The sequence below is a fragment of the Lissotriton vulgaris genome, chromosome 10 (genome assembly GCF_964263255.1).
Source record: "Lissotriton vulgaris chromosome 10, aLisVul1.2, whole genome shotgun sequence".
NCBI lineage: Eukaryota > Metazoa > Chordata > Amphibia > Caudata > Salamandridae > Lissotriton > Lissotriton vulgaris.
The window spans coordinates 1,035,390,644-1,035,412,675 of NC_141698.1; the positions used below are offsets into that span (position 1 = coordinate 1,035,390,644).

General features: G+C 44.6%; 1 protein-coding gene across 1 annotated transcript in view; it reads right to left on the reverse strand.

Moving 5' to 3' along the window:
- Window positions 1–22,032, reverse strand: part of GGCT (gamma-glutamylcyclotransferase) — a 178,447-nt gene that overhangs the window by 23,329 nt on the left and 133,086 nt on the right. Inside the window, exon 3 of the mRNA XM_086942081.1 lies at window positions 7,938–8,073. Coding sequence (XP_086798207.1) covers window positions 7,938–8,073 — 136 coding nt within the window. The remainder of the gene's footprint in view (window positions 1–7,937; window positions 8,074–22,032) is intronic.

Below are 22,032 nucleotides of genomic sequence, written 5' to 3' on the forward strand. Positions count from 1 at the left end.
TATTTTAGATGTATGGAATAAAAAATGGTCTCCGTTTATGACAGAAATTTTGGGAGGGCATCACTCAAGAAGAGGTTGTTAGACACACCAATTGGAATCATAGCTTGGATCTTCTGAATCCCTGTGTATCAGATCTTGTATATCTTTGACCTAGACAAGACTAGCATCATGAAGAGAGACAGCACAGCTTATGTTTTGGGATATCTCAGGTCTGGTAAACTAAAGGCACAAGAAGCAAGACCTTCCATTTGGAAAAGACTACTAATCAGATGAGACAGAGCTACTTCTCCTGACAGGCAGCTGTAGAGGGGTGATGTCTTTCCACCAGGTGTCATAATTCCTTGTTTTCATTTCTGCTTTCGACCAGGTATTGTCTTAACAAAGGGATCGATTTCACTGGAAACTATACTGGTTCTGCAAAGCTCCCTATATTAGTAACTTGCTGATGGATTATCAAGTATATGTAAAAATCTCACCAGAAGGCAGTCGAGTAGCTAAAAGTAAGGCCGAAGATCCATAAAGTAGTTCTATGCAAAACAGTTGTTCACTCTCAAGGCATTCAAAATGTTTCAGCTTGTCAACTGTTCACCGCAGGTGCCTTTAAAATTACTTTATTTTACAGTTTACAAGAGTGAAAAAGTCCACGCTTTCAATAGATTTTGCACATATACCACCCATTTCTATTGCTCAATACACTTTATAAAATTATTCTCCCTACCATCAGGAAGTGTTTCAGAATAGCATCATGTCCCTTCCACAGAGAATTATGGGAGTCTCATGTGTGAAACAGAGCTCATGCTGTACTAAATACATAAAATGAAGACGACTGAACTCAATTTCATATCGGTGTAAACCATGTCTCACTAAGAAGCAGGGCTTCTTCTTTCCTTCATAAAGAAATTAAGTTAAATTTGAAAGTGGGTTGCTCAGTGAGTAAAGTGGCAGTCCAGAGAGAAGGTTTATCTGTTTTCACAGAGAATCATAAATAGGAAAGTATTCCCTGGGAGAACTTCACATCTCAGACAATCCATGGGCCCTTCCGATGGTACTCCGTAAAGGGGCACCTCTGTTGAAGTCTGGAAAACGTTACTTCGGGTTGAGCTTGCTGTGTTGGAGTCTAGCCACTTGCTGTGCACTCTCCTGCCTTCTAGTGTTGGATTTAGAATATTGCAAAATATATTTCATCAAAGTCTTTGTCTCAGTTTTGGGTCTGCATTTCCCATAACACTGGAGAACAGATTTGGGGCAGACCAAAGCATACAAGTAAGTTGGGTGGGCCAAAGAATTTTGTTCAGGCTCAGGAATCATATCAAAGACATTTCAAGACAATTATGTCTACTCTGCCAATTTTTAATCTGTCATCTATAAATTTAAGCTCAGATGAGCATGCACTACTTAGTAGGGGCTTATCATTTGTTCCCAGCACTCGTCCAAATCTGTTTAAATTACATCAAGATTTGTTTTCTTTCTTTAGGAAAGTAAGACTAAAAAAGTTCTTTCAAGATCGCTCCATAATAACAGACAATGTGAATCGTTTTATGTGCAAACCTCCCTCTCAATTTACCCCCACCTTAGACATGGTGGGTCCAGAAGTGCATATTTATTAGCAGAATGTGCTCAAGGAAGTCGCAAAAGTTGTTAAACGTCTTGCGACGGTGCAGAATAATCTATCTATAATAGAAAATAAAGCACTGTCTAATATTAAATCAAATAAAGACCTTATCATTAAACCCTGCGACAAGGGAGATGGGATAGCAGTGATGAATAAATCTGAGTATGATGAGAAAATAGACAATATGTTGGCAGTTCCCCATCACTACAAAAAAATCGCACCCGAGAGAGTTATCTAAGCTTAAGGATCTTATTGAAGACACCACAGCAAAGGCACTAGAACGGGGTGACATTTGCAAGCAAGAGTACGAATTTTTAAATAAGTCCTGCCCGATACCGCCAGCCCTATATGGTCTTCCAAAGATCCAAAAGGTTGTGACAAATCCACCCATGAGGCCTATTATATCGACTGTAGGCTCAAGTACTGAGTCGTTATCAAAATACGTTGACACGTACCTTTGCCCTTTGACCGGGACATATGCTTCATTCATTCGAGATACGGGAGACATCATTGGGAAGTTAGGGGGCATGCAATTCGATCCTGAAACTGAAATATTGGTGACGCTTGACATTGAGGCGCTGTACACCAACATCCCTCAATGTCAGGCGTTACAATCAGTAGCAGCCCTCCTCCAAAGGACCCCAGGTGAGAGACCGGATGGTTTCATTCTAGAATGTTTGGAAATTGTCCTTCTTAACAACTTTTTTTAATTTAATGGATCCCTCCATCAACAAATTAAGGGTACCAGCATGGGGGCCTCTTGTGCCCCCAGTGTTGCAAACATTTATATGGGAGAATGGGAGAGAAGAATTGTTTTTAATGAGGCAGCTCCATTTTTTGACAATGTCATTACATGGAGACGTTTCATTGACAACATTTTTTTTCATTTGGCGAGGAGATCAAGCTTCCCTTGAAAACTATGTGATGATGTTGAATGCGAGCGACCAGAATTTGAAATTCACTGCGAAGAGTAGTACACAATGTGTGGAGTTACTTGATATCATGATTTTGGGTACACATCTGCAGTTAGAGGTGAGCCTATTCCGCAAACCCACTGCGAAGAATACCATCCTACATTATCAGAGCTATCACCCTAACATTCAAAAAGATCCAATACCATTTGGTGAATTTCTTCGTATTCGAAGAAACTGCACTAGCATGATGGAATTCCACAAACACGGTGATGCACTGAAGCTGAGACTGCTAGCCAGAGGTTACCCAAAGAGGTTAGTCCATCAAGCATACAAGAGGGCGAAATATTATAATCGGGATGCCCTCTTGGATGGAACACATCGTACCCCAAAAGATCAGGTGGTCTGTGTGGTCAATCACTCCCCCTTCAACTTCAAAATAAAGAACATTATTCAGAAAAACTGGAAAATTCTGAATACATGTGAAGAAGAAACTAAGCTAGATCCACCTCTGGTGGCTTTTCGCAGAAACTGAAACCTTCGTGACTTACTAGTACACACAAGACCTCAGGTACCAGATAGGTTGCGCCAGGCTACGATCACAGGTTTACCTATGGTGATAGGTAATCACAGGTGTGGATCTTACCATGCCTGTGATTCAGCTATAGTCACTGACTCTCTCGAGTATCAGGGGAGGAGTTTTAAATTAAGAGACCTCACCAATTGTAGAAGCCAAAACATCATCTATAGTATAACCTGCCCCTGCAGCTTGTCTTATGTTGGAGAAACATCACGCGAGTTCAGGGTGCGATACAGCGAACATAAGTCATCAATACGAAACAGGATAATGGAGGCATCGTTGGTACGCCATTTTTTAAGTAAACAACATTCAGAAAAAGATGCGAAATGGTGTATCCTGGAAAAAGTAAGAAACCAAGCAGGGACTCCCATGGACATTATTCGCAAAAGGAGAGAATACTTTTGGATTTTTTCTATGGATACTGTAAAAAATGGACTAAATGAGGAAATCCAGTGGAACATTACTCAACCATGGTAACCTTAGATTTACAGATAGACATATGCACAAAGGGTAGAAATCGTATAGATATAATATAGAGATTGTAGATGTCATCTATATATATATATCTGTGAGTGTCTCTACAGTAAGATCATTTTGGGTACTTTTGGTGTATGTCAAATAACAGTGAAAGCATCCAACGTTCAAAACTTGTTTATCTATCCGTTTATGACTGATATAAAAATCCTGCCTTGTCTGCAATCATTAGGTTGGTATGAAGGAAGCCTAAATTGAACTCTATAATATTACTGCATCTGTGAGATTGATACAACTTTATGAATTTTTTCAAATATAGAAGTTTAAACTATATCGTTGTCTCACCAATGCAGTTCGAGATGTATAGAGATTAACTGTAAATATTAAATTCCCTGAATATGGTAGTTGGATCTTATAACCAGTATAGAGTCTGTTGTGAATTTTGGTGACCCTACTGGGAAGGTGCATGGAATATTGTGAAAAATGTACATCATCGTCATAAGTCACTTTAGATGTGTACATAATAGACCTATCTAAGATGGTGTGATAACTCTCTGCTAATGAGCCCATTATTGATTATTTTGCTCTAATTATGGTACTGTACATTGAAATTCATATTATCTGTAGAGAGACTTTTCTATTTTTTCAATCATTGGAATGATATACAGCAACCTGCAAATTTAATTTCATAAAATTACTGCAGTTGTATAATCTAAATATTTCCGCTGTAGAGTTAAACTATGTAATAAAATTAAGAAATGAATCAATGTACTACGCGAGTGGTGGGGAGTTTCTGCGTATGCAGAATCCTTTTTATCTTGATGGTCGTATATTTTTTTCACGAAACTTAATCGATCGTGAATCTAGATGTTTATAACACAGAGAACAACGTATATTACCATCATAAGCCACCTTATAGGTGTAAAGATAGACCGTTCCAAAATGGTGTGGCGTGACCACACTAGTAAGTCCGTTGTTTATGATCATGCCCTGAAGTGAGACCTGCCCAATAACATTCATGCTACTGGCTATACACTTCGACGTCACTAATATGCAAGATATATCAGTATGGGATTGGGCCATGTACACCATGTGATGAGAGTAGTTGGGCAAAAAAGAAACTCCTATTTAAAAGGACCCAGGTATCTTAAATCATGATGATTGCGCGCTGTAACTTAGGTATATAAGACTGTTGCTTAAACGGACTGAGTCTTGTTCGCGGTAGCACCACGTAGGGAGACGGATGTTGATGGAGGAGAGACACAGGACGTAAGCGGTAAGCAAGCAAAGCCCCTACGCGTATCCCTAATATAATGCATGGTTAATCCCTGAATAGTGGATAAGGATCTTCGTAGCATTGCAGATAAATCTGGGGAAGGCGCTTAGACCTGTGTCTTGAGGGACAAAGGACGTTTATGAAATACCGAGTCTTGACACTATTGTGCTAGTCTCTATATGAGACTAAGGGAACAATATAAGAAAAAAGTAGAGCAGACAGCTTGATAAATAAGATATAACATTAAGTATTATGCACCTTATATACCAAAGTAATACATTTTGGTAATTTTCTCCTTATTACTCAAACAGTGACGTGACGTACTGCGCAGGAACTGGTGACTGAGATTATTTGACATTTTGGGCAAAAGAAGGAAAAGAAACGAACAAGGAAACCTTAACTTGAGTTGGGAAGCAAATAATATTACGGTATTTATTTCGCCACAAAGGGAAGTATGGGAAGTTTTACATGCTGTGTAGAAATTATCAAGGTATGTGTCTGTTAAAACTCCCTAAATTACACACAGGTGTCTTCTTGGTCAACAAAACAACTTTGAAGCAAGGTCTTTCCGGTCAACATCCTCATCCCATGGAATCCCAGAGGGGACCTATTTGGTGGGATTTTTAAGGTAATATAGGGTCCCCATGGAAATTATGGTCACTAGTAGGCTAGTTAGACCTATTGTTTATGAGATCCATCGGTTTTTGTCCCTTTCCAGAGAGGAAGACAACTACAAGATAGCTATATTGCAGCAACCTTAACAGAACTTCCCACTGCAATCTTATCACCAGAGCTGACTGAAGGTAAACAGGGGACAGTGATAAGGTTTATAATGGAAAACCGCTTCCACTCTGTGGATGTTAGAATCAACCTTTTATTACTTTTCACATATAGTAGAATTGTGGATACTGCGCCATTCAAAGGAATCTTGAAGTACCAGTGACACTCTGGTCTGAAGAATTACTGGAGTGAGTTATAAGAGCTGTTAAAATCTAAAATTTATATAAGGGTTGTTAGATCAAAAACGAAGAGTGAGGAATAAAGATATGTAGATATACACTAGTTCATGTTCTCTAAGGAGTCCCTGTTATCTCGCTCACAGAAAATTCACAGAATGGGTTATAAGGTGTCACAAGGGGTATAATTAGAATATGATCATGTAAGATACTAATCGATCCGTACAATGTCTCTGTTTAAAAATGTGTTATACGGGCATATAAGTAATGTAGATCTCTTTATATATGTAACTTTTCGGTTATTCCCTGATCTAGAGAACTTTTATCTTGTCTGACGGGACCTGATGAAGGTGGTCTCCATCGTTGTGCAAATCCCACCAAAACGCGTTGACCAAGTTCCCCCTTTGTCTACTAACTAAGTGGTCATATACTTGAGTAACAGAGTTAACATCTAATAAGACGTGTTTATAAAACCCAGATATGTGAAGTTGTGAATGTGATAGAGTGAAAGTGGTATGTGTGGTTTTGTTCTCTACCTGGTGCAATATGTATAGGATCTTTGACATAATGAATTGTGAACTTTGAGTAATTTTTGATACCTTTTGATGTGTAAATCTGTTTTTAAAAAAATCATGAAAAAAGGAAAATATCAAATGAAGAAATAATAAAAATAAAAATAATGAAAAAATAAAAGAAATGTGTTGTATTGCAATGATTATGCCTGTATAATTGGAGTATCTACCCTGAAAAATTAATAGGTCACGAGGGAGTTCTTTCCATTATAATTGTTCATGTTTCGCCTCTTCTCCCTGACCTGAAAGAAATTGCCTTAGAGGGGGTCCCTTTATTCCTTACTTTGTGACAGGTAATGTTGACAGTTTCGAACTACTACTGCCCTTTCAGCGAATAACTGATTATTTTGTTGATATTGTGTGAATTCGGAAAAAGCAGTACGGTAAGAATCTAAATTGTGATTATTTGGAAATTAAATTGAAAACTGCAGGGATATCAATGGAGAGTGAAGTGTTGTAAAAGTGAAGAACTTTGAGCAAACACAGTACAAAATCTAGATTTGGTATCAGTATACTCTGCAGAAAAGAAGTTTATAAGCTCGAAAAGCCTGCAGCCTACAGTTAAAGGTATTTGGAGGATACTAAGGCAGCCTCAACTGCGAGTGTCAGCATGTATCAAAAGAACATGGATAAGACTTGGAAAAAAAACAGGAGGAAGAGTGATCATTAGTAATAGACTTTGTTTTTAAATAGAACTTCTTTGGACGTTATTTTCTCAGTCTATGATGGCAGTAATGGAGAGCACATTTAACCTACCAATCATGCTGTGTGGCACAGTGAGTACACAGGGTAAACTGAATGGATTCTGAATTACATGGAAAGATATGAGTTACCAGTTGTTCTCACTTGTATTAATTTACCAGATAAACTGATGCAGAAAAGTGTTTTTTTGCAGAGTCCTAAAGTTTTACATTAAGTTTTCCCTTGGCATATCTAATTAGCATAAACTGGGGTTAGAATATAACATGAAGGAAATACCTCAATAACGTACTGGTAGTCTTAATTTTTTCTTATCCTATTCACTCTTGCCATAGTCCTTAGACCCTGCCCGTTCTCTCGCTACAGGAAACAGACTTTGGTCTAGTGGAGACTAGGATATTCTGGGATTCCACGCTACATTTGCAGTGCCATGGGTGGGCTGGCTTAGCATTAGACTAAAATGAGGAAGAGTAGAATTGGTTAGAATGACTAGCAAACAAATCTAGCCATTAACAAATGTTAAGACCCAGAAGCATTTTTGGCCATAAGGCTACTAGAACCAACCTACTAAATTCCCCATCTAAAGTAGACAAAAAAGCCAACTTTAGGTGTATTAGCCAAAACAAGACAATTGTCCCTATAAGCGTCATATCCAAATCAAAATTAGTTAAGCTGTCCAATTCGCTAGTCAATCTCAGTGTTCCTCATGGAGGTTCAAACATTTACCAAGTTCCATCATGTCTGTATCAGTTATCTAACAAACAAAACAATATGAAAAATTGCTATTAATGTTAGTTAGAAGGGTGAGTATCTCTTCTCGCCTTTTTAAAGCCGGTACTATGAAATACAATACCAACCTGCTTATACTGGGGAGATGGAAGACTGACAACATAGTCATTGAGCTGATAGCAGCGACAGGTCAGGTCTTCACCAGCTTCATTGTGGACTGTGATCTCGATAGGTATGTAAACGGCACTCGTAACACCTTCTTGCCTGCAGAAGATACAGAAACAAATGGTGGTTAATAAAATATTCTTTTTTCAAATCAATACTGAAGGAAATTTGATAATCATTACACCTTTTCCTTGACTTTATTTATTTTCTCCGGATCATTTAATAATGCGCTCCTGCTACAATCATGGATAGAGCTGATATTGTTGTGAACTTTGCAATTCTTTCTACCCCTCTGTTTAAGGCATGTACATTTTTATGTATGGAACTATAATATACATGTATATATATATATGTGTGTGTATATATATATATATATATATATGTGTATATATATATATGTGTGTGTGTGTATATATATATACCACTCTCCGCGCAACAGGGCATGCGTGCACTCCTCTTAGCAAAATTACGCCAGAATCCAATAGTCTCCTACAAAGACGTTTTCTTTATTGTATATGAGGCAATCAAAAGAGCACCCTACGCGTTTCGGCGTTGCCGCCTTGCTCACAGGTAGGCTCATAACTTTCTTCCACAGAACATTTAAACAAAACTTGTGCATGTGACCAAACATAAACATAAAAAGTGGACTAATGTGCCAACAAAAACACTTTCGGCCATCTTGAAATGTATTCTAATACAATAACGAGCTATAGTAAATTTCCAGTACATTCTAAATTTCATGATTCCTCATTCACTATGCCTTTTATATATACAATTTTTGAATATATATACAAATATACATCTATACAGGGTATAGATGTATCTCATTCAGCATTCCACCCAGGCAACCCTACAACCAAACAATAAGAATGCTACAAAATGAGAAGCTGCATTCACTTAACCGGACTTAGTTCTATAACATTTATTCAGCAACAACCTGTTGGAGAGCCAGCATGGTGTGTTGAATGGCCACACCTATGGGTATTTCTTTCATCAATGAGATGATGTGTTGAATGACCATCCGGTGGGGTTTCCTTCATCAATGAGATGATGTGTCGAATTACCACACCTATGGGGGTTTCTTTCATAAATGAGATGGTGTGTTGAATCACCACTCTATGGGTATTAATGTAATCAATGAGATGATGTGTTGAATGACCATACCTATGAGGGCTTCTTTCATAAATGAGATGGTGTGTTGAATGACCAACCTATGGGTATTAATTTAATCAATAAGATGATGTGTTGAATGACCACCCTGTGGGGGGTTCCTTCATCAATGAGATGGTGTGTTGAATGACCATACCTATGGGGGTTTCTTTAATCAATTGGATGGTGTGTTGAATGACCACACCTATGGGTATTAATTTAATCAATGAAATGATGTGTTGAATGACCATCCTGGGGGGGTTGCCTTCATCAATGAGATTCAGAAAAGGGGGTGGTGATGGACAGAGTTTCTGAATTAAGCAGAATACTCCTACCCAGTCAAGAGATCAGGGCTTGATCGATCACTGTTTTTTAGCTCACTGCACCATCCCAGCTCAGAACCTGGCTGCATGCAAATTAGTCTGTCCCTGTCCCAGTGCATCATGGGAACAGGGCAAACCAAACTACCAAGCCAATTCTTTCACTGGGAAGGAAACAAGCTTCCGGGGACCGGTTTCTGGCATTACAGCCGTCATCGGCCCGGCTTGCTTGAATCCTGATGGTGCAATGAGCAAGGGACTCACATCTGAGTATACCCTTCCACGCTTATGGTGGACAAAACGATTCAGAAAAGGGGGTGGTGATGGACAGAGTTTCTGAATTAAGCAGAATACTCCTACCCAGTCAAGAGATCAGGGCTTGATCAATCACCGTTTTTTAGCTCACTGCACCATCCCAGCTCAGAACCTGGCTACATGCAAATTAGTCTGTCCCTGTCCCAGTGCATCATGGGAACAGGGCAAACCAAACTACCAAGCCAATTCTTTCACTGGGAAGGAAACAAGCTTCCGGGGACCGGTTTCTGGCATTACAGCCGTCATCTGCCCGGCTTGCTTGAATCCTGATGGTGCAATGAACAAGGGACTCACATCTGAGTATACCCTTCCACGCTTATGGTGGACAAAACGATTCAGAAAAGGGGGTGGTGATGGACAGAGTTTCTGAATTAAGCAGAATACTCCTACCCAGTCAAGAGATCAGGGCTTGATCAATCACCGTTTTTTAGCTCACTGCACCATCCCAGCTCAGAACCTGGCTACATGCAAATTAGTCTGTCCCTGTCCCAGTGCATCATGGGAACAGGGCAAACCAAACTACCAAGCCAATTCTTTCACTGGGAAGGAAACAAGCTTCCGGGGACCGGTTTCTGGCATTACAGCCGTCATCTGCCCGGCTTGCTTGAATCCTGATGGTGCAATGAACAAGGGACTCACATCTGAGTATACCCTTCCATGCTTATGGTGGACAAAACGATTCAGAAAAGGGGGTGGTGATGGACAGAGTTTCTGAATTAAGCAGAATACTCCTACCCAGTCAAGAGATCAGGGATTGATCCATCACCGTTTTTTAGCTCACTGCACCATCCCAGCTCAGAACCTGGCTACATAAAAATTAGTCTGTCCCTGTCCCATCACCACCCTCCTTTTCTGAACCGTTTTGTCCACCATAAGCGTGGAAGGGTATACTCAGACATGAGTCCCTTGCTCACTGCACCATCAGGATTCAAGCAAGCCGGGCCGAAGACGGCTGTAATGCCAGAAACCGGTCCCCGGAAGCTTGTTTCCTTTCCAGTAAAAGAATTGGCTTGGTAGTTTGGTCTGCCCTGTTCCAATGATGCACTGGGCCAGGGACAGACTAATTTGTATGTAGCCAGGTTCTGAGCTGGGATGGTGCAGTGAGCTAACAAACGGTGATGGATCAAGCCCTGATCTGTTGACTGGGTAGGAGTATTCTGCTTTATTCAGAAACTCTGTCCATCACCACCCCCCTTTTCTGAACCGTTTTGTCCACCATAGGCGTGGAAGGGTATACTCAGACATGAGTCCCTTGCTCACTGCACCATCAGGATTCAAGCAAACCGGGCCGAAGACGGCTGTAATGCCAGAAACCGGTCCCCGGAAGCTTGTTTCCTTTCCAGTAAAAGAATTGGCTTGGTAGTTTGGTCTGCCCTGTTCCCATGATGCACTGGGCCACGGACAGACTAATTTGCATGTAGCCAGGTTCTGAGCTGGGATGGTGCAGTGAGCTAAAAAACGGTGATGGATCAAGCCCTGATCTGTTGACTGGGTAGGAGTATTCTGCTTTATTCAGAAACTCTGTCCATCACCACCCCCCTTTTCTGAACCGTTTTGTCCACCATAAGCGTGGAAGGGTATACTCAGACATGAGTCCCTTGCTCACTGCACCATCAGGATTCAAGCAAGCCGGACCGAAGACGGCTGTAATGCCAGAAACCGGTCCCCGGAAGCTTGTTTCCTTTCCAGTAAAAGAATTGACTTGGTAGTTTGGTCTGCCCTGTTCCCATGATGCACTGGGCCAGGGACAGACTAATTTGCATGTAGCCTGGTTCTGAGCTGGGATGGTGCAGTGAGCTAAAAAACAGTGATGGATCAAGCCCTGATCTGTTGACTGGATAGGAGTATTCTGCTTTATTCAGAAACTCTGTCCATCACCACCCCCCTTTTCTGAACCGTTTTGTCCACCATAAGCGTGGAAGGGTATACTCAGACATGAGTCCCTTGCTCACTGCACCATCAGGATTCAAGCAAGCCGGGCCGAAGACGGCTGTAATGCCAGAAACCGGTCCCCGGAAGCTTGTTTCCTTTCCAGTAAAAGAATTGGCTTGGTAGTTTGGTCTGCCCTGTTCCCATGATGCACTGGGCCAGGGACAGACTAATTTGTATGTAGCCAGGTTCTGAGCTGGGATGGTGCAGTGAGCTAAAAAACGGTGATGGATCAAGCCCTGATCTGTTGACTGGGTAGGAGTATTCTGCTTTATTCAGAAACTCTGTCCATCACCACCCCCCTTTTCTGAACCGTTTTGTCCACCATAAGCGTGGAAGGGTATACTCAGACATGAGTCCCTTGCTCACTGCACCATCAGGATTCAAGCAAGCCGGGCCGAAAACGGCTGTAATGCCAGAAACCGGTCCCCGGAAGCTAGTTTCCTTTCCAGTAAAAGAATTGGCTTGGTAGTTTGGTCTGCCCTGTTCCCATGATGCACTGGGCCAGGGACAGACTAATTTGCATGTAGCCAGGTTCTGAGCTGGGATGGTGCAGTGAGCTAAAAAACAGTGATGGATCAAGCCCTGATCTGTTGACTGGGTAGGAGTATTCTGCTTTATTCAGAAACTCTGTCCATCACCACCCCCCTTTTCTGAACCGTTTTGTCCACCATAAGCGTGGAAGGGTATACTCAGACATGAGTCCCTTGCTCACTGCACCATCAGGATTCAAGCAAGCCGGGCCGAAGACGGCTGGAATGCCAGAAACCGGTCCCCGGAAGCTTGTTTCCTTTCCAGTAAAATAATTGGCTTGGTAGTTTGGTCTGCCCTGTTCCCATGATGCGCTGGGCCAGGGACAGACTAATTTGCATGTAGCCAGGTTCTGAGCTGGGATGGTGCAGTGAGCTAAAAAACGGTGATGGATCAAGCCCTGATCTGTTGACTGGGTAGGAGTATTCTGCTTTATTCAGAAACTCTGTCCATCACCACCCCCCTTTTCTGAACCATTCATCAATGAGATGGCGTGTTGGATGACCATACCTATGGGGGTTTCTTTCATCAATGAGATGGTGTGTTGAATGTCCACACCTATGGGTATTAATTTAATCAATGAGATGATGTGTTGAATGACATCTGAGTATACCCTTCCACGCTTATGGTGGACAAAACGATTCAGAAAAGGGGGTGGTGATGGACAGAGTTTCTGAATTAAGCAGAATACTCCTACCCAGTCAAGAGATCAGGGCTTGATCCATCACCGTTTTTTAGCTCACTGCACCATCCCAGCTCAGAACCTGGCTACATGCAAATTAGTCTGTCCCTTTCCCATCACCACCCTCCTTTTCTGAACCGTTTTGTCCACCATAAGCGTGGAAGGGTATACTCAGCATGAGTCCCTTGCTCACTGCACCATCAGGATTCAAGCAAACCGGGCCGAAGACGGCTGTAATGCCAGAAACCGGTCCCCGGAAGCTTGTTTCCTTTCCAGTAAAAGAATTGGCTTGGTAGTTTGGTCTGCCCTGTTCCCATGATGCACTGGGCCACGGACAGACTAATTTGCATGTAGCCAGGTTCTGAGCTGGGATGGTGCAGTGAGCTAAAAAACGGTGATGGATCAAGCCCTGATCTGTTGACTGGGTAGGAGTATTCTGCTTTATTCAGAAACTCTGTCCATCACCACCCCCCTTTTCTGAACCGTTTTGTCCACCATAAGCGTGGAAGGGTATACTCAGACATGAGTCCCTTGCTCACTGCACAATCAGGATTCAAGCAAGCCGGACCGAAGACGGCTGTAATGCCAGAAACCGGTCCCCGGAAGCTTGTTTCCTTTCCAGTAAAAGAATTGGCTTGGTAGTTTGGTCTGCCCTGTTCCCATGATGCACTGGGCCAGGGACAGACTAATTTGCATGTAGCCTGGTTCTGAGCTGGGATGGTGCAGTGAGCTAAAAAACAGTGATGGATCAAGCCCTGATCTGTTGACTGGGTAGGAGTATTCTGCTTTATTCAGAAACTCTGTCCATCACCACCCCCCTTTTCTGAACCGTTTTGTCCACCATAAGCCTGGAAGGGTATACTCAGACATGAGTCCCTTGCTCACTGCACCATCAGGATTCAAGCAAGCCGGGCCGAAGACGGCTGTAATGCCAGAAACCGGTCCCCGGAAGCTTGTTTCCTTTCCAGTAAAAGAATTGGCTTGGTAGTTTGGTCTGCCCTGTTCCCATGATGCACTGGGCCAGGGACAGACTAATTTGTATGTAGCCAGGTTCTGAGCTGGGATGGTGCAGTGAGCTAAAAAACGGTGATGGATCAAGCCCTGATCTGTTGACTGGGTAGGAGTATTCTGCTTTATTCAGAAACTCTGTCCATCACCACCCCCCTTTTCTGAACCGTTTTGTCCACCATAAGCGTGGAAGGGTATACTCAGACATGAGTCCCTTGCTCACTGCACCATCAGGATTCAAGCAAGCCGGGCCGAAAACGGCTGTAATGCCAGAAACCGGTCCCCGGAAGCTAGTTTCCTTTCCAGTAAAAGAATTGGCTTGGTAGTTTGGTCTGCCCTGTTCCCATGATGCACTGGGCCAGGGACAGACTAATTTGCATGTAGCCAGGTTCTGAGCTGGGATGGTGCAGTGAGCTAAAAAACGGTGATGGATCAAGCCCTGATCTGTTGACTGGGTAGGAGTATTCTGCTTTATTCAGAAACTCTGTCCATCACCACCCCCCTTTTCTGAACCGTTTTGTCCACCATAAGCGTGGAAGGGTATACTCAGACATGAGTCCCTTGCTCACTGCACCATCAGGATTCAAGCAAGCCGGGCCGAAGACGGCTGGAATGCCAGAAACCGGTCCCCGGAAGCTTGATTCCTTTCCAGTAAAATAATTGGCTTGGTAGTTTGGTCTGCCCTGTTCCCATGATGCGCTGGGCCAGGGACAGACTAATTTGCATGTAGCCAGGTTCTGAGCTGGGATGGTGCAGTGAGCTAAAAAACGGTGATGGATCAAGCCCTGATCTGTTGACTGGGTAGGAGTATTCTGCTTTATTCAGAAACTCTGTCCATCACCACCCCCCTTTTCTGAACCATTCATCAATGAGATGGCGTGTTGGATGACCATACCTATGGGGGTTTCTTTCATCAATGAGATGGTGTGTTGAATGTCCACACCTATGGGTATTAATTTAATCAATGAGATGATGTGTTGAATGACCATCCTGTGGGGGTTTTCTCCATCAATGAGATGGTTGTTGAATGACAATACCTATGGGGAATTATTTCATCAATGTGATGGTATTGAATGACCACACTTATGGGGATTTCTTTCTTCAATGAGACTTTTACACAAAGCGAGTCAACCACTGCTTATCTGTGGCCCAAACGCTGCACCAGAATGATGAGGCTGGGGTGAGGCTACACATGAGCTTATCACAGGCCTATGAAGAAGAGTTGGATTAGAGGGGTAGGGATAGCTCCTGATTCATTCAAGGATCTCATGAAAAAACAGCAAAGTATAATTATTATTATTATTATTATTATCATTTAAAATTTTATATAGCGCGCAGTTACCCTTAGGCATCCCAGCGCTTTTCCAGACACCGTCAGATAGTAAAAACGGCCAGTTTGAAGCACTCAAGCGGGAAACAAAAAGGTTTTAAGACCTTTGCGAAAACGGAATGTGCCGGTCTCGGCGCGTAATTTTAAAGGGAGCGAGTTCCACAGCTTCGCCGTGTTAAATGAGAATCTTCTCCCGCCTGTGCGGGCCCTTTTAACTCTGGGGACTAAAAGAAGGTGTTTTTGATCAGATCGCAACGTTCTGCTTGCTTTGTATGGGATCGCTAAATTCTTTAGAATAAGGGGTCCTTTCCCCAAAAGAATTTTATGGGCTGTACAAAGTGCCTTAAATACAACTCTCTCCCGCACTGGAAGCCAATGCAGCGCCTTTAAGGCGGGTCTCGCTGATTGCGTCCTAGGAACGTCCATAAGCAGCCTTGCCGCCGCATTTTGGACCTGCTGGAGTGTCTTGAGGGTGGATTCAGGGGCGCCCAGAAAGATGGCATTACTGTAATCCAATCTGGATGTTATCAGGCCCTGAATCAACAGCTTCCTCGATGTTACCGGTAAAAGAGGGACCATTTTTCGGGCAGACCGTAACAGGGCGAAACACACTCCTGCAGTTTTCTTAGCTTGGGTCCGAAATGATAAGTCTTGCTCTAACCAGACTCCCAAGCTCTTAATCACCTCTTTGGGGTCTGGGAGGTCTCCCATACAGCTCGGCCAGCTGGTCAAAGGCAGAAGAGGAGTTTTGCTCCCTAGCAGCATTATTTCCGTCTTCGAGCCGTTCAGCTTAAGGGCTAATTCTTCCATCCAGGTGTGAACGTCCGACAGACAGGAGCGCAGAATATCCGGATTCTCAGCCAGTTGGGATAAAGAAACCACCAACTGCGTGTCATCCGCATAACTAACGATCTTGATGTCATACGGGTACACTATGTCCTCCAGGGGGGCCATATAAACATTAAATAATGTAGGGCTAAGGGAGGAGCCCTGTGGCACTCCACACTGGAGGGGGATCGGTTTAGATCGCTCACCGCCTTCCCAGACCTGGTATGTTTGTCCGGTAAGAAATGATCTGAGCCACTGCAGGGCCACCCCAGACACCCCTACCTCAGCCAGCCGCCGAATCAACACCTGATGGTTCACGGTGTCAAACGCCGCACTGAGGTCCAGGAGGATCACTGCCACTGACCCTCCTGAATCCAGAATGCGTCTGGTTTCATCAACGACCGCCAAGAGAGCAGTGTCGGTACACTGACCTGGGCGGAAGCCGGTTTGCGAGACTCGAAGCAGTTCATTGGACTCCAAGAAGGCTGACAATTGTTGTTTGACCAGCCGTTCAGCAATTTTGCCGAGACCCGGCAGCAGAGAGATGGGCCTAAAGTTAGACAGGTCCGAAGGATCCAAATTGGGCTTCTTTAAAAGAGCCTTGACAACAGCAGTTTTCCAAGTTGGTGGCACCAGACCTTGGGCAAAGGAGGCGTTCATTAGGTCTGTCAGAGGAGCCACAATGGAAGCTGCTGCTTGTTTAAGGAACTTCATAGGGGCCGGGTCCATAGGGGAGCCACTTTTCAGGGATGCTAAAGCTTTGGAGACCTCGCTCACTGATACTGGGCCAAAGGAGTCAAGATGGGTAACTGTCTCTCTGGCCTGTGTTCCTAAGTTCAGCTTACCATTATCCTGAGGCAGCGTGGGCTGGGGCAGGGTGTTTAAAATCTTCACAATTTTTGTGTGGAAGAACTCTGCTAGCTCCGTACATTTCTGTTTGTCATAAGTGACAGCCGGCTCGGGAACTTTGAGAAGTTCTTTGACCACTTTAAAACTCTCTCTAGAGGAACTAGAGGCAGATTTTATACGCTCTTCAAAAAATAGGGCTTTTGCCTGTCGAAGAGCGGACTTATAGCCCCTCATTGCAACACGATATTCATCTCTCCTGGATGATTCCCATTTCTTCCTCCATAACCTAACCAGCTTTTTACATCCCTTCCTAAGGGTACGAAGCCCGACAGAATACCACGGAGCAGAGCCTACTCTTTTCTCCCTCTTTTGAACTCTCTTTTTCGGAATGAGAGCGTCCAAAGAAGCAGACAGCCAATGGTTAATATTGGCATCCACCTTAACTGGGTCCGACTCACAAGGAAGGGGCATGTCTTCCAACTTGGAGGTCCAGTCGTTGATCGATAATCTGGACCAGGCTCTGTCGACCAAAAAAGCCTGCTTGGCGCTTGTAGGCCGTGAATCGACTTGCCAGAGTGCCAATACCAAGAAATGGTCAGACCACGGGAGGGGATGGGCAGGCCTAGCCATAAAGCGGGGAATGTTGGAGAACATTGGATCAAGTAAGTGTCCCTTTTCGTGCGTGGCCCCAGAATTAATTAAGACCAGCTCACACGCTTTCAAATCGCCCTGAAGATTTTTATGCTACTGGGTCAGTGGGGTCATTGAAGTGGAGATTAAGATCTCCCAGCACCATGAAATTAGCCGTAGATGAGGCCAAGATCGTCACTGATTCCACGAGGGAGCTCACAAAGTTACCCAAACCGCCCGGGGGCCGGTAAATCAGTAGACCTGATATCGAGACTGTGGGGGATATCCGCAAAGCGAAGTGGCAACTCTCACAGTCCAAAATTAAACCATTCTGAGCCCTGCATACAAACGAGTCCCTGTATAAAATAGCTAGGCCGCCCCCTCGCCCCTCAGGTCTGTCCAGATGATAGATAAGATAGCCCGGCGGAAGGGCTTGCACAATGTCAGCATCGGAACTAGGAGTTATCCATGTTTCCGTCAGAAACAAGATATCTAAATCAGAGTCTTGTAAAAGTAGGTTGACTTCTGCTGAGTGCCGTGGAAGAGATCTACAATTCAATAGACCTACCGCCAAGGTGTTCTTACCTTTGTCAAAGAGAGTGGTCTCACTTAACCTAACGACTGTGGGGGGAGTAGGGCCTTGAATGGCTGGTTCACCGCCGACGGTATTCATATGGCGAAGAGCCATAAGTTCATCACGATCGTAAGTCCGCCTCATAGCAGAGAGTTTTAGCAGAGTGTCAGGCCCTAGGCCCGTCTGGGCCCGGACAGGCACAGAAGGGCTGGACTCTGGCGTGACTCCGGCGCTGAGACAGCGCTTCCGCAGCGCGTCACCGCTGCGCGTCTCCATCGAAGCTTTAAGTAGGGACCGCGCCTCGTGTGGATAAACACTAAAGCGCTCCCGAGAATGGCGCCTGCAGAGCGTCCCGAAGCTACCCACAAGATGGCGGTGGTGTTGTTAAACTGCCTAAAGACCCGCGAAAAGCGCGGTGAGGGTCACAGTTTATTGTGCAGGTAAGAGCTAATCTGAGGAGAACCTCTTTAAAAGCAGGGTATAAGAAACGATAATTAAAATTAAAAGCTAATGACAAAAACGGGGAATAAATGTTAAAAAAGCGTGCGACCTGTCTGCACAAAATGCCAGCTACGATAAACTGTACTCTACGCCAAGATACATAGAGTCATAGCGCACTCCGCCACACAATGCACAAACCTTTGTCCATTCATTTTAAACAAATCGATTGCTTGAAGTATGAGCTGGAGGGGACTTCATACAGTAAGAATAAATAGTGGATGGCGTCACTGTGGGGTCAGTTGAAGTACAGTGAATGAGTGAAGATCTGCTTATTGGGATCTAGTCTCGCCTCCTTTTTGTCAGGTTCTTAGATTGGTAAAATGGGACAGAAGGTCGGCTGGAAAGAAAACTTGCGTTATTGTATGTTCAAATATCCTCCCCAGTGGCATTTTGCAGGTGGCATGGTACTTTGTTTGGCTACATTACATTTGCGTTTTGCGGGAATATTATACAAGGGTAATAAAGGCTTTACTTCAGCGGCGGCTCCTCCACGAGAGCAGAGGAGCGTCGCCCGGCTTTCTGCAAGTGCAGCTGACAAAGACACAAAAATAAAATGGCATAGTAATGGCATTTTATTTTGCCACCAGCTTGAGCTGTGTACAGTGCGAGTGTGAGTCAGGGGGCCGGCCCTGAATGCAGCTATTGCAGGATTACTGCTGCCCCTTTCAGTGCGCATGTCGGGTTGGCCAGCTGGCTACCTACGGCAAGGCCGCCATGTGCACTGTAGACCCAGCAATCAGTCAGAGGATTGCTGGCACAGGCCCCCAGCCTCAAAATGAGCACTGGGTTAGCCTGCTCCCACCAATCCTGGTGCTGCACTCACACTGATGAGAGCAGCTCCTGGATTGGTTGGATTTGCATTCCACTGAGCAGGAAGGAAGTCCTTCCATTCCAGCTTGTAGAACGCCGGGGAGAAGTACAGCATATATGATATTTTGGCGCCATCGCAACCTACCATATATTTAGGTCTTGCTGAAAGCATTGCTTTAGCAATGCTTGTTTAGTGAGATTATAGTAAGGCTTTCCAAAGTCTACCCAAATTGCATATTAGTTACAGTTCATGTGAGCCAGGCGCGTGCACATCACATCACACACCTTTGTTATCAGCTTGTGCGCCTCAGCATCAGGCTTCAAAGGATCCGCTCCCCCCCATCAGACTTCAAAGGAATGCGCTCCGCTCCCCCCCCCCCCACGCAATGCTGAGAGCTTGTTTTTCACTGCTCCGACTGCATGCTTATTTAATGCGGTGGATACTCACTGCCATCTAGTGGCCATGTTTTATTGTGAAAAGCTTCAGTTTCTCCAGTAGGTTCATATAGGATCACTGCCGGTCTCTTGTTTACTTCTTTAGATGCGTTGTTATTATTTTGTTTCACTCTTTCCCCACTTGTTTAAGTACTAATGAAAAAGCTTCATAAAAATGCATTCCATGTACCGACATGCAATACATTTTTACATTTTTTCATTTGTACTTAAAAAGCAAAACAGCAGTTGCAAAGAGTTTTACACAAAAACCTGGCACAGCAATCGTTGGCCATACTGGTTTTGAGATTTATTTTTTGACCATACAATATTTAAGCGCTATTTGCCGCTGAAATGATGTTGCCAGTTCTTGGACACCAGTCTTCCAAATGTTTTCCAGACCCTTTTAGTTTCCTCTAAGAACACAGTGCACACACCTCATCTTTCGTTTTCATGCACTAATTACCTCCCAGTAATATTCATTATACTGAGTCCAAGTTTTCTTCATCAGCGAGGAGATATATAGCCAATCAACTCAGCTGGTCAGCTGGGAAAATAAAAAACACCAGAAATATTTCTTTGATGAAAAATATCGAATTAGTCTTCTTGATCAGAACAGAAGAAAGAACAATTCTTTCAAACATTCAGCTGCAACTCCAATCGCTACTAAGCTCTGGTGCTGTGCAAATGTGTGTGAAGAAGGCCTTGCAACTGTGATATAACGAACCATCAACAAAATACCCTGACATTCTGACTGTGACGCAGCAGTACTACACAAATAACTTACACCTGTGCACCACCAGAAACTTCCATACCAACCCATTTGTACATCATAGAATCTCTACTTCTTGCTCAAAGAAAACAGTGGGGATGGATAACTTCCTTCTCTTACACATGGGACAGCAACACACCAACGTTTCTGAGACTCAGGAAACCACTATATCCCCAAAAATATGGAAATGTGTGTATTATGGAGAATTATGTAAACATCCAATAACTAGCAGAATGTAAACCGCCATTTCTCAGATCTCCTCCTTGCCACCACTGCTCCTGCCTTCCACGCCACACCCTCCTTCCCACCCTCCTATATGTCTCTGCCAGTCCTATCCTAAACAGCCCTGTGGCCGCCGACCCCCCTTATGGTCTCTGCCCCTGGGTCTTCCACACTGCCCTGCTCTTCCTACTCTTTGTCCCTACGGCCTGTCCTCTCCCTGCCCCGCCTCCTTCGCCCCCCCTCCTCGTCTGCATGTCCCTGCCTCCTTCTCTCTCGTTCTCTCCCGCCTCCTCACTCTCTCCCTCCCCTCTCGCCACTCTCCCTCAGTATTTACATTACAAGGGTGCCCCCCCCGGGTGTGTGTCCCTCTCCGTGACTCCTTGGTTGAGCCCTCCTCCTCTGACCCTCTGCGCCCCCCCCTAATCGTTACTAGCCTCACATACATGCAAATAGGCTGTGTGCCCCCAACCATCTTTTCCGCCTCTTTTACCTCCCCCCTCTGCCCCTACAGTCCTGTGCCCTCTTCACCAACCACCTCCCTCCCTCCCTCCCAAATCACTACATCACCTCAGCTGCCTCCTGCCCCTCTGTCTCTCCCGCCCTCCTTTCCCTCCCGTTATCCCTGCTCCGCTGTGCCGTCTCGCAGGGCCCCCTGCCCGTCCCCGAGCCTCGTCCTTCCCGCGCGGCCTCAAGCGCCATCGCTCCAAGGCTCCAACCTCGCGCAGCTTCCCAGCCTCGCACGTTTCCTATCCTCGCGCCGGACATCAGCCACGCGCCGGACCCCAGCCTTGCGCCGGACCCCAGCCTTGTGCCGCATCCCGGCCTTGCGCTCTGCCTCACGCGCTGCCCTCTCGTGCAGCTTCCCCTCTCACGCATACACCCCTTCTTCGGAGGTCTCCCACGCGCCGCCTAACCCCTCTGTTATTTTCTTCCTTCTGTATTTATTTCTTTATTGCACACACAAACAATCCCACACACACACAACCCCACACGCACACACAACTCCACATGCACACACAACCCCACACACACACAACCCCCCCACACACACACCCAGACACACACCCAGACCCCCCCACACACACCCACACAACCCCCACACACAACCCCCCACACACAACCGCCCCCCACACACACAACTCCACACACACCACCACCCCACACACACCAACCCCC